At 45.0% G+C, this 13,471-nt stretch overlaps 1 protein-coding gene across 2 annotated transcripts in view; it reads left to right on the top strand.

Moving 5' to 3' along the window:
• The window catches only part of LOC139550140 (vasoactive intestinal polypeptide receptor-like), a 119,115-nt gene that overhangs the window by 31,686 nt on the left and 73,958 nt on the right, over positions 1-13,471 (top strand). For both annotated transcript variants that reach the window (XR_011669983.1, XM_071360791.1), the window contains exons 2-3: positions 3,355-3,442; positions 6,878-6,991. Coding sequence is in view for 1 of the 2 variants with exons in the window: in XM_071360791.1 (XP_071216892.1) it covers positions 3,355-3,442; positions 6,878-6,991 (202 nt within the window). In the remaining variant the exon portion in view is untranslated. The remainder of the gene's footprint in view (positions 1-3,354; positions 3,443-6,877; positions 6,992-13,471) is intronic.

Here is a 13,471-nt window from a genome sequence, read left to right as displayed (position 1 = left end):
TGGTTCTCTGTCTAACAACAGCCCGGTCATATATATTTGATTAATGTCACAGCTGAAGGGTCTCATCCAGCAAAGTAATGGCTATAAACCAGATAAATCGCTGGAGGACTGTGGTGGGGTCTGTATTAGTGGTGAGGTCTACTGAAACATATTATTATAGTGGGGTCTACTGAAACATATTATTATAGTGGGGTCTACTGAAACATATTATTATAGTGGGATCTACTGAAACATATTATTATAGTGGGGTCTACTGAAACATATTATTATAGTGGGGTCTACTGAAACATATTATTATAGTGGGGTCTACTGAAACATATTATTATAGTGGGGTCTACTGAAACATATTATTATAGTGGGGTCTACTGAAACATATTATTATAGTGGGGTCTACTGAAACATATTATTATAGTAGGGTCTACTGAAACATATTATTATAGTGGGGTCTACTGAAACATATTATTATAGTGGGGTCTACTGAAACATATTATTATAGTGGGGTCTACAGTCTGTCACATATTATTATTGCGAGACCTCGACACAGAAGGTAATTAGCTAACGGATGGTTAGCTCACGTCCAAATGCCAGTCCCAAATGTTTCCGCAAATCTTCTATATACCACCCCTAATATCTTCTATATACCACCCCTACTATCTTCTATATACCACCCCTACTATCTTCTATATACCACCCTACTATCTTCTGTATACCACCCTACTATCTTCTATATACCACCCCTACTATCTTCTGTATACCACCCCTACTATCTTCTATATACCATCCCTAATATCTTCTGTATACCACCCCTACTATCTTCTATATACCACCCCTACTATCTTCTGTATACCACCCCTACTATCTTCTATATACCACCCCTACTATCTTCTGTATACCACCCTACTATCTTCTGTATACCACCCCTACCATCTTCTATATACCACCCTACTATCTTCTATATACCACCCCTACTATCTTCTGTATACCACCCTACTATCTTCTATATACCACCCCTAATATCTTCTGTATACCACCCCTACTATCTTCTATATACCAGCTAGTTCCCACCGTGAAGCACGGAGGAGGAGGTGTGATGGTGTGGGGGTGCTTTGCTGGTGACACTGTCAGTGATTTATTTAGAATTCAAGGCTTACTTAAACAGCATGGCTACCACAACATTCTGCAGCGATACGCCATCCCATCTGGTTTGCGCTTAGTTGGACTATCATTTGTTTTTCAACAGGACAATGACCCAACACACCTCCAGGCTGTGTAGGTTCTATTTGACCAAGAAGGAGAGCGATGGAGTTCTGCATCAGATGACCTGGCCTCCATAATCACCCGACCTCAACCCAATTGAGATGGTTTGGGATGAGTTGGACCGCAGAGTGAAGGAAAAGCAGCCAACAAATGTTCAGCATATGTGGGAACTCCTTCAAGACTGTTGGAAAAGCATTCCTGGTGAAGCTGGTTGAGAGAATGCCAAGTGTGTGCAAAGCTGTCAAGGCAAAGGGTGGCTACTTTGAAGAATCTCAAATCTCAAATATATTTTTATTTGTTTAACACTTTTTTGGTTACTACATTATTCCATGTGTGTTATTTCATAGTTTTTATGTCTTCACTATTATTCGACAATGTAGAAAATAGTAAAAAAATAAAGAAAAACCCTTGAATGAGTAGGCGTGTCCAAACTTTTTACCGGTACTGTACATTGACACCCCTTCAAATGAGTGGATTCGGCTATTTCAGCCACGACCGTTCCTGACAGCTGTATAAAATTGAGTACACAGCCATGCAGTCTCCATACACAAACATTGGCAGTAGTATGGCCCACACCGAAAGCTCAATGACTCAACGTGGCACCGTCATAGGATGCCACCTTTCCAACCAGTCAGTTTGTCTAATCTACTGAAACTTATTTTTATAGAGGGGGGTCTGTTGAAAGATATTCTGGTGGGGTCCTGGCTCTTCACTCTGGAACAGAGTATCTCTGATAATAAAAGTCAATGATGCCAAGAGTGAAATTGGCCCCAGATGGAAGTAGCCTAGAGATTAAGGTGATGGCTGACGATGACTGATGATCCATGACTTAGTTTTTCCCAGAAAACACTCCTTACAGAACCCCCCCCCCCCCCACCCCCCACATGATTTCACAAGTGGAAAATTTCACATGATTTCACTTGAAATTTCACATGTGAAATCAGGTGAAAGCAAGTTTTTTGGAACACTTCACATATGATCACGTTTTCATGTGTAGTTTTATGTTCACATGTCGCTTTAGATGTCACGTTATCACATTAATTTCACATAAGATCACGTTGATCATATGAAAAACGTTGATCATATGAAAAACGTGTTCACTTGTGATCATGTGAAATTCATGTTGTTTTGAAGACTGAGGAAGATGTCATTTATCATAGGGCTATATACCATAGACAAAAACAAGGAGGAGGGGATAAATCAGACACTTGATGTTTCAGCCTTGATGGAAGTTCACAATGTGTGTGTCTGACATCTTCATGCGTCTCTTCAGACTGATTTCAGACGATCAGTCGGTAACTTCCATTCCACTTTCCAGAGATGATGGATACGTTTCTTTGCTTTGAGCTTTTAATCATTTCCATTGAGGTGCGTTAACTGTTTTGGTGGTTATGATTCACGAGTCGTTTGTCAAATGTGATATCACATCTCAGATATTTCCATTGAGGTGCGTTAACTGTTTTGGTGGTTATGATTCACGAGTCGTTTGTCAAATGTGATATCACATCTCAGATATTTCCATTGAGGTGCGTTAACTGTTTTGGTGGTTATGATTCACGAGTCGTTTGTCAAATGTGATATCACATCTCAGATATTTCCATTGAGGTGCGTTAACTGTTTTGGTGGTTATGATTCACGAGTCGTTTGTCAAATGTGATATCACATCTCAGATATTTACATTGAGGTGCGTTAACTGTTTTGGTGGTTATGATTCACGAGTCGTTTGTCAAATGTGAAATCACATCTCAGATATTTACATTGGATAAGGGCATTACAAGGTCAACATGAAGTTGTTTACTAGCTGACAGACCCGGGCAAATGTGACCGATAGAGGTTCAAACTTGGGTCTCCTTTGTGTCACAAGACTGCGTTAGTTAGCCCGTTAAACTAAAACCTTGGCATAAGATCAGGTAGCCAAAATGTCCTCCTGAGATAGCAAGCCGTTGCTATACTGGCTGTGTCTTAGGAGGATGTTCTGGCTAAAGCTTGGGAACTACTGTAACACAAGTCTTCAGGTCTCAAGATTTCTCATCATACAAGCATGGTTCACCGACCCTTCTCTGTTACACTAAGGTACGTCACATTGTCTTTCTACAGATGCTGTCCCTTCAGATATGTGACATCATGCTGGAGGTGGAGAAGGAGAAAGAGACGTGCATGGCCCAGTTAGAAAACATGACAACAGGTAAGTTCAGTAGTTTTGTGTGTGTGTGTGTGTGTGTGTGTGTGTGTGTGTGTGTGTGTGTGTGTGTGTGTGTGTGTGTGTGTGTGTGTGTGTGTGTGTGTGTGTGTGTGTGTATGTATACCAGCTACATTACAGTATTTGGTATTTGTACATGTCCTTTAGTTCTCTATAAGTTGTATCAATCAGTACTTTACTATGTACTTACTTTAAAGAGTTTCACCATGTAACCTGTACAGCCCTTTTAAGTCTTATAAACAGTACATCTACTCAGGGCTTTTACAAGCTATGTATTAGATGCAGTCAGACAAACTTTCAACACATGTTATTATTCCTAGACTTACAGTCGGATCCTGTAGTTAGAAGATGTAAACCGTGTCGTGCCTCTGTTCTTTAGTCTACTGGGTGCCTTGAATAGCTTTGAATCGCAATAGATTCTAATCAACAATTTATCTGCAGAGATGTTAACCTCGTACAGTGTTTTTAATAGAGTCATACTGATGATGGAAACTGACCAAATAATGTATGTAGTGCATGGTGTGAACACTGTAGTTGTATTCATTGTAATGTTTTTGCAGAATTTACTGTAGTATTTACTGTAGTATTTGCTGTAGTATACTGTAGTATTTGCTGTAGTATTCGCTGTAGTATTTACTGTAGTGTTTACTGTAGTGTTTACTGTAGTATTTACTGTAGTACACTGTAGTATTTGCTGTAGTACACTGTAGTATTTGCTGTAGTATTTGCTGTAGTACACTGTAGCATTTACTGTAGTATTTGCTGTAGTAAACTGTAGTATTTGCTGTAGTACACTGTAGTATTTACTGTAGTACACTGTAGTATTTACTGTAGTACACTGTAGTATTTACTGTATTATTTGCTGTAGTACACTGTAGTATTTGCTGTAGTATTTACTGTAGTTTTTACTGTAGTACACTGTAGTATTTACTGTAACATTTGCTGTAGTATTTACTGTAGTATTTGCTGTAGTACACTGTAGTATTTACTGTAGTATTTGCTGTAGTATACTGTAGTATTTACTGTAGTATGTGCTGTAGTATTTACTGTAGTATTTGCTGTAGTACACTGTAGTATTTACTGTAGTATTTGCTGTAGTACACTGTAGTATTTACTGTAGTATTTGCTGTAGTATACTGTAGGAGTTACAGTTAACTATAGTATCAATACTGTAGTAAAATAAAACTGTAATATATACTATAGCAATTAATGTAGTGTTTTTTGCAGACTGTAGTACTGCAGTATGTTTTCATGTGGGAGAGTACTCCTATTGATGTATTTTTTATGATATTAAAACACAGTTAATGCCATTGAACCATCCCAACTGTATAACGCCTATTAACACCCAGTTTATTAAGTAATAATTAGCCATTGTTATTGGGTAAGCTTTATATGAAGCATGTCCTGGCATGTGATCATACAGTTTGTGATAGAATAGAGAAATATTATTATTGAACGCAGGGTGGGGTCTACTTTGTTCACAATTATGTCAAACATCCCTAGGCTTGGTGAAGTGATGTCATGCCACACGTGGGTGAAAACGCCTACTGGTTGTGTCTGCAATGGCACCCTATTCATTACGTCGTGCACTACTTCTGACCAGGGCCCATAAGGTCAATGTAGGGAATAGGGTGCCATTTCAGATGCACCCACTGACTATTCCCCTGCCTTATTTATAAAAATAAAAAAAACTAATTTAGCCTTCATTATCATTTTTAATTTAGATGCAGTTTCTCCATGTACACATTCTGTCGATTACGACTCAAAGAAATCCTCGGGGTAATACGGCAAGGGGCAACTCGCAAATTGCCTTTTCAGACGATGAACGTTAATTAAAAAAAGTGATTGCAGGTGTATTTCCTCCCTTTTGAAAATGATCTGGATTGCTTTCTCGACTTCGCGTGAGAGCCAAATACTCAACCTTTACTGAGATATAAATCAAAATAATAGTATCAATAGCATCAGGCTATGACAGTGTTTTATGAGTTATTTAACGACGTCTGCCTCCGATGCCAAAAGGTTACATGTTTGAATCCATCGATAGAAAGTCATTTTTGAGATTTTTGTTTTAAGCCTGTCTCAAATCTTTGAGTTAATGCCTAAACTTAACCCTGACCGTAAACATTCAGAGTTGATGGCTAAACTAAATCATAAAACACTTCGAAATGTGACGTTTGGAAAAACATGTATGAACGTCTAATTCTGACATGAGGCTGTGAGAGCTTGTTGGTTATTTAAGTTATGTGGCAAGACACTGGCCCATGTACAGATGTAGGATCTTAATTTGATCTCCCTGTTGCATGAGAACTTTCTTGCAATGCAAGACATTTCAAATTTGTAGTGTATTTGAGGTTTAAAAAGGATTCCAAAGTTTTTAGTTTCCACTTTGATATTTCAGACTTGATCTTTTCCCTTACTAAAAAATATCAACCCCTACAAAAATGTCCATTAATTATAACCCACAAAATAATTATAGTTTCCTGTTGCTGCAGGGTTATTTTCCTGCTGTAGCAAACTGGCTCCAATTAAGATCCTACATCTGTAGTTAACTCTATGTGGTGTGACCTTAGATTTTACTGATTGGCTGTCCTAGAAACACACAAACATACACAGTGTGGGTTAGTTTTTTCTGCACACAGGAGAACATGAATCATCTTTAATCTCTCTGTAAATGTTGAGTTCATCAATCACACAGGGTTTTCAAGAGGCTCTCTGTCTGTCTCTCTGTCTCTCTCTCTCTCTGTCTCTCTCTCTCTCTCTCTCTCTCTCTCTCTCTCTCTCTCTCTCTCTGTCTCTCTCTCTGTCTCTCTGTCTCTCTGTCTGTCTCTCTCTCTGTCTCTCTGTCTCTCTCTCTCTCTGTCTCTCTGTCTCTCTGTCTCTCTGTCTGTCTCTCTCTCTGTCTCTCTGTCTCTCTGTCTGTCTCTCTCTCTGTCTCTCTGTCTCTCTGTCTGTCTCTCTCTCTGTCTCTCTGTCTCTCTCGCTCTTTGTCTATGTCTGTCTGTCTGTCTGTCTGTCTGTCTGTCTGTCTGTCTGTCTGTCTGTCTGTCTGTCTGTCTGTCTGTCTGTCTGTCTGTCTGTCTGTCTCTGCCTTTCTCTTTCTCTCTCCCCTTTTTTCTCCATCTACCTTTCCTCCTCTAATCCATCTTTCTCTCGCTCTCCCCTTCTCTCCCCCTCCTCCTCCTCTCACTTGCCTCCCCCTCTCTCCTTCACCCATCCTGCCTCCGTCCTTCCCCCCGTCCCCACTCCCCTCTCTCCCTCTATGAGTTCTGAACATCGTGAAGGAAAAGGACATAACTCTAAAAGGTTATCTCTGTTTTTAAGGCTTATCTTTGAGTTGGTTATTATTTCAAGATCCCCCTCCTCCTCCTCCCTCTCCTCCCCCTCCCTCCCTCCTTCCCCTCCTCCCCCTCTCTCCCCCAGGTTGCAGTGGGACGTGGGACAAGGGGGCCTGCTGGCCCAGCGCCAATACAGGACAGGTGGTCACCATCCCCTGCCCTGTCTACTTCTTATACTTGACCAACGACTTCATCATGGGTAAGACCCTGTGTGTGTTTGTGTGTGGTTTTTGTGTCTGTGTGTGTTGTGTGTGCATGCATGAATGGTGTGTGTGTGTGTGTGTTTTCATCAGACAGGTAAAATGAAAAGGTGCAGTCATGCATCATAGAATGGTGTAGGAAGTTGACTGATAACTTCTGCGTGTTGTTACTATATCAACTTTGCGTGTACTACATCCCACTTTGCGTGTATTGCATCAAATACTTTTTAAAAGGATGAAATTACTAATGAAGACCATTTTTGAAAGCGTCATAACATTCGATTATGCACAAATAGATACAATACTGACAACAAGTATTGTATCTATTACTTTACTCTTCCAAATCCCTGAGGAGAAAGACTACATCCTAGAGACTTGGGAAGGGCAACCAGCAAAACATACAATATCATTCCCACACCACCCACCATTACTCACCACCCACCATTCCCTCACCACCCACCATTCCCTCACCATTCCCTCACCACCCACCATTCCCTCACCACCCACCATTCCCTCACCATTCCCTCACCACCCACCATTCCCTCACCACCCACCCACCATTCACTCACCACCCACCATTCCTCACCACCCACCATTCACTCACCACCCACCATTACTCACCACCCACCATTCACTCACCACCCACCATTCCCTCACCACCCACCATTCACTCACCACCCACCATTTCCTCACCACCCACCATTCCCTCACCACCCACCATTCCCTCACCATTCCCTCACCACCCACCATTCCTTCACCATTCCCTCACCACCCACCCACCATTCACTCACTACCCACCATTACTCACCACCCACCATTCCCTCACCACCCACCATTCCTCACCACCCACCATTCACTCACACCCACCATTCCCTCACCACCCACCATTCCTCACCACCCACCATTCACTCACCACCCACCATTCCTCACCACCCACCATTCCCTCACCACCCACCATTCCCTCACCATTCCCTCACCACCCACCCACCATTCACTCACCACCCACCATTACTCACCACCCACCATTCCCTCACCACCCACCATTCCTCACCACCCACCATTCCCTCACCACCCACCATTCCCTCACCACCCACCATTCCCTCACCACCCACCATTCCCTCACCACCCACCATTCCTCACCACCCACCATTCCTCACCACCCACCATTCACTCACCACCCACCATTCCTCACCACCCACCATTCCTCACCACCCACCATTCCCTCACCACCCACCATTCCCTCACCACCCACCATTCCCTCACCACCCACCATTCCCTCACCACCCACCATTCCTCACCACCCACCATTCCTCACCACCCACCATTCCCTCACCACCCACCATTCACTCACCACCCACCATTCCTCACCACCCACCATTCACTCACCACCCACCATTCCCTCACCACCCACCATTCACTCACCACCCACCATTCACTCACCACCCACCATTCACTCACCACCCACCATTCCCTCACCACCCACCATTCCCTCACCACCCACCATTCCCTAACCATTCCCTCACCACCCACCATTCCCTAACCATTCCCTCACCACCCACCATTCCTTCACCATTCCCTCACCACCCACCCACCATTCACTCACTACCCACCATTACTCACCACCCACCATTCCCTCACCACCCACCATTCCTCACCACCCACCATTCACTCACACCCACCATTCACTCACCACCCACCATTCCTCACCACCCACCATTCCCTCACCATTCCCTCACCACCCACCCACCATTCACTCACCACCCACCATTCCCTCACCACCCACCCACCATTCACTCACCACCCACCCACCATTCCCTCACCACCCACCATTCCTCACCACCCACCATTCCCTCACCACCCACCATTCCCTCACCATTCCCTCACCACCCACCCACCATTCACTCACCACCCACCATTACTCACCACCCACCATTCCCTCACCACCCACCATTCCTCACCACCCACCATTCCTCACCACCCACCATTCCTCACCACCCACCATTCCTCACCACCCACCATTCACTCACCACCCACCATTCACTCACCACCCACCATTCCTCACCACCCACCATTCCCTCACCACCCGCCATTCCCTCACCATTCCCTCACCACCCACCCATCATTCACCCACCACCCACCATTACTCACCACCCACCATTCCCTCACCACCCACCATTCCTCACCACCCACCATTCCTTCACCACCCACCATTCCCTCACCACCCACCCACCATTCCCTCACCACCCACCATTCCCTCACCACCCACCATTCCTCACCACCCACCATTCCCTCACCACCCACCATTCCCTCACCACCCACCATTCCCTCACCACCCACCATTCCCTCACCACCCACCATTACTCACCACCCACCATTACTCACCACCCACCATTCCCTCACCACCCACCATTCCTCACCACCCACCATTACTCACCACCCACCATTACTCACCACCCACCATTCCCTCACCACCCACCATTCCTCACCACCCACCATTCCTCACCACCCACCATTCCTCACCACCCACCATTCCTCACCACCCACCATTCCCTCACCACCCACCATTCCCTCACCACCCACCATCTAATGTTGTATATGCCACCTAACATTTGAATGGTTCTAATAATGAATTAGGATTCTTGTGGTTAGCATCAAGTAACAGGATTAAAACTTGCACAACACCCGGACCAAAACATTTTGTTCTGTGCTTTATGTTGAGAGGCAGTTTCCTCAGTTCCTCCGTTTTTCCCAGGCGGTGTTGTGTTTGAACACTTCTCTCTCTCAGGAGAACTTTCACGCATGAGGAGATTCATTGGAAGTTGAAGTTGTGATCATTAATTATGTATGGAAGAAATTGTTGGTTTAGGGAATATCTAGCTTAACGACAGGGTATTTTGTTTGAATTACGGAAAACATGCGCACACACGCACACTTTGCAGCGATGAGAATACTTTCTCTTCCCTTCATTGTCTTATCTCTCAACTGGTCATTAATTACAGCAGCTGTTTTTCCCCAGTGTGTAGCTCTCTCCCTGTGTAGTTCTCTCCCTGTGTAGTTCTCTCCCTGTGTAGTTCTCTCCCCCTGTGTGTAGCTCTCTCCCCGTGTGTAGCTCTCTCCCCGTGTGGTTCTCTCCCTGTGTGTAGCTCTCTCCCCGTGTGGTTCTCTCCCTGTGTAGCTCTCTCCCCGTGTGTAGCTCTCTCCCCGTGTGGTTCTCTCCCTGTGTAGCTCTCTCCTTGTGTAGCTCTCTCCCTGTGTAGCTCTCCCCCTGTGTGTAGCTCTCTCCCTGTGTGTAGCTCTCTCCCTGTGTGTAGCTCTCTCCCTGTGTAGTTCTCTCCCCGTGTAGCTCTCTCCCCGTGTGTAGCTCTCTCCCTGTGTGTAGCTCTCTCCCTGGGTGTAGCTCTCTCCCTGTGTGTAACTCTCTCCCTGTGTAGTTCTCTCCCTGTGTATTTATCTCCCTGTGTAGCTCTCTCCCTGTGTGTAACGCTCTCCCTGTGTGTAGCTCTCTCCCCGTGTGTAGCTCTCTCCTTGTTCATTTCTCTCCCTGTGTGTAGCTCTCTCCCTGTGTGTATATCTCTCCCTGTGTATATCTCTCCCTGTGTGGGTCTCTCCCTGTGTGTACCTCTCCCCCTGTGTAGCTCTCTCCCTGTGCAGCTCTCTCCTTGTGTAGCTCTCTCCCTGTGTAGTTCTCTCCCTGTGTAGCTCTCTCCCCCTGTGTAGCTCTCTCCCCCTGTGTAGCTCTCTCCCCCTGTGTAGCTCTCTCCCTGTGTGTAGCTCTCTCCCTGTGTGTAGCTCTCTCCCTGTGTAGCTCTCTCCCTGTGTGTAGCTCTCACTGTGTAGCTCTCTCCCTGTGTAGCTCTCGTTGTGTAGTTCTCTCCCTGTGTAGTTATCTCCCTGTGTAGCTCTCTCACTGTGTAGCTCTCTCCTTGTGTAGTTCTCTCCCTGTGTAGCTCTCTCCCTGTGTAGCTCTCTCCTTGTGTAGCTCTCCTTGTGTAGTTCTCTCCCTGTGTAGCTCTCTCCCTGTGTAGCTCTCTCCCTGTGTAGCTCTCTCCCTGTGTAACTTTCTCCCTGTGTAGTTCTCTCCCTGTGTGTAGCTCTCTCCCTGTGTAGCTCTCTCCCTGTGTAGTTCTCTCCCTGTGTGTAGCTCTCTCCCTGTGTAGCTCTCTCCCTGTGTAGCTCTCTCCCTGTGTAGCTCTCTCCCTGTGTTGTTCTCTCCCTGTGTGTAGCTCTCCCTGTGTAGTTCTCTCCCTGTGTAGCTCTCTCCCTGTGTTGTTCTCTCCCTGTGTGTAGCTCTCTCCCTGTGTTGTTCTCTCCCTGTGTGTAGCTCTCTCCCTGTGTAGTTCTCTCCCTGTCTAGTTCTCTCCCTGTGTAGTTCTCTCCCTGTGTAGTTCTCTCCCTGTGTAGCTCTCTCCCTGTGTAGCTCTCTCCCTGTGTAGCTCTCTCCCTGTGTAGCTCTCTCCTTGTATTGTTCTCTTCTGGTGGTTCAGTTCACACAACTTGTTTATTTCTCCAGACTCAGTTGGCTTCCAGGCCTGGAGTTTTCATCAGGCCTATTATCTAGATCTACATAACTCTGCTGTGGAAAGAATAAGACCATTTTAGAGGTGACATCATCGTGCTGTTGATCGTGAAGAGACAATGTGGTGATGTCGAGGACTGTGTACTGTTATTGTTTATGAACTGTATGTGTGAATTTTGTTGGAATATTTGTCAGTTTGTTTGTGAACATCAGTAATGTCATATGAGAAACATTTGACTATTGTCATGGATATTTAGCTATTTTTAATATGAACTGAGAGGGATATTTCAGAATGGGAGCTATAGTCTAGCCCAGAAATGAATTCTCTACAAACCCATACAAACCATCACCAAGATAAACCCAACGATGCTACTCTTGTGTCTCAAAACGTTATTTTAGTCAAACAGTCTAAAACTGTACTATTAACCCGTTTCAGTCTGATCTGTCAATGACTTCTCAAACTTCAAGTGTAGTTTAGTTTGTGTTCAGTTTCAGTCTGGTCTATGTCCTCTCAAACTTCAAGTGTAGTTTAGTAATATATTCAGCATGTTGGCGAGCTGTCACACTATGGATCTATCTTCTCATGTCATCTGTTCAGGTCACAGTGAAGCAGAGGACTTCTGGGAATCAGTGATTTATGTAGCCCAGAAGGAATAGATGGAGATAGATGGATAGAAGAAGATGAAGGGATGGAGGTTGACCTGAGAAGTGAGAGGGCCTCAGGGGACAGACAGGAAAAACAGAGGAAGGATTAAGGGGAATTGGGGGATTCCGAGAAGTCAGAGGAGGAGATCTGTATTTTACTGACCTATCAGAGCAGCACAGTCCCCAGTCTAGCAGGCCCCACAGTAGACATAGACCTATCAGAGCAGCACAGTCTACAGTCTAGCAGGCCCCACAGTACACATAGACCTATCAGAGCAGCACAGTCTACAGTCTAGCAGGCCCCACAGTAGACATAGACCTATCAGAGCAGCACAGTCTACAGTCTAGCAGGCCCCACAGTAGACATAGACCTATCAGAGCAGCACACAGTCTACAGTCTAGCAGGCCCCACAGTACACATAGACCTATCAGAGCAGCACAGTCCCCAGTCTAGCAGGCCCCACAGTAGACATAGACCTATCAGAGCAGCACAGTCCCCAGTCTAGCAGGCCCCACAGTACACATAGACCTATCAGAGCAGCATAGTCCCCAGTCTAGCAGGCCCCACAGTACACATAGACCTATCAGAGCAGCACAGTCCCCAGTCTAGCAGGCCCCACAGTAGACATAGACCTATCAGAGCAGCACAGTCCCCAGTCTAGTAGGCCCCACAGTAGACATAGACCTATCAGAGCAGCACACAGTCTACAGTCTAGCAGGCCCCACAGTACACATAGACCTATCAGAGCAGCACAGTCTACAGTCTAGCAGGCCCCACAGTACACATAGACCTATCAGAGCAGCACAGTCTACAGTCTAGCAGGCCCCACAGTAGACATAGACCTATCAGAGCCTATTGAGAAGAGACTTAAGACAGGACCCCATTTCCCAGCACACTGAGACAGAAGGAGAGAGATGCATTTTGATGTGTGAGGGCGACATTGATCTTGAAATAATAACCGACGTGTTCACTCAGAGATAAGCCTTCAAAAAAAAACGGCACGTTATTCTTCTTCTTCTTCGAGAGAGACTTCCTGTTCTGAGGAACAACTGTTATTGAACTTTATTTCAGGTGATGAAAAAAACGCAGGTAAAAGGAGATGTATATTGTGTGTACTCTTTGTCTTTGTTAACACTTAGTGTTTGTTGGTTGATATACATATAGGTCTGCCTATATTTAGTTGACACCAAAGTCCCGGCATGAAGACAATGTATCTGAAGCCTTTTGATTCTTAAGAAAACTACAAACAATGTCACAAGTGTGAAAACCCTATTCCCCTTTCTCTAAATCCATTCACACTTTAACATCATTTACCAT

This window comes from Salvelinus alpinus, chromosome 23 (genome assembly GCF_045679555.1).
Source record: "Salvelinus alpinus chromosome 23, SLU_Salpinus.1, whole genome shotgun sequence".
Lineage (NCBI taxonomy): Eukaryota > Metazoa > Chordata > Actinopteri > Salmoniformes > Salmonidae > Salvelinus > Salvelinus alpinus.
Note: the sequence above shows the minus strand (reverse complement) of the source record. Positions and strands in the feature narration are given on the sequence as shown.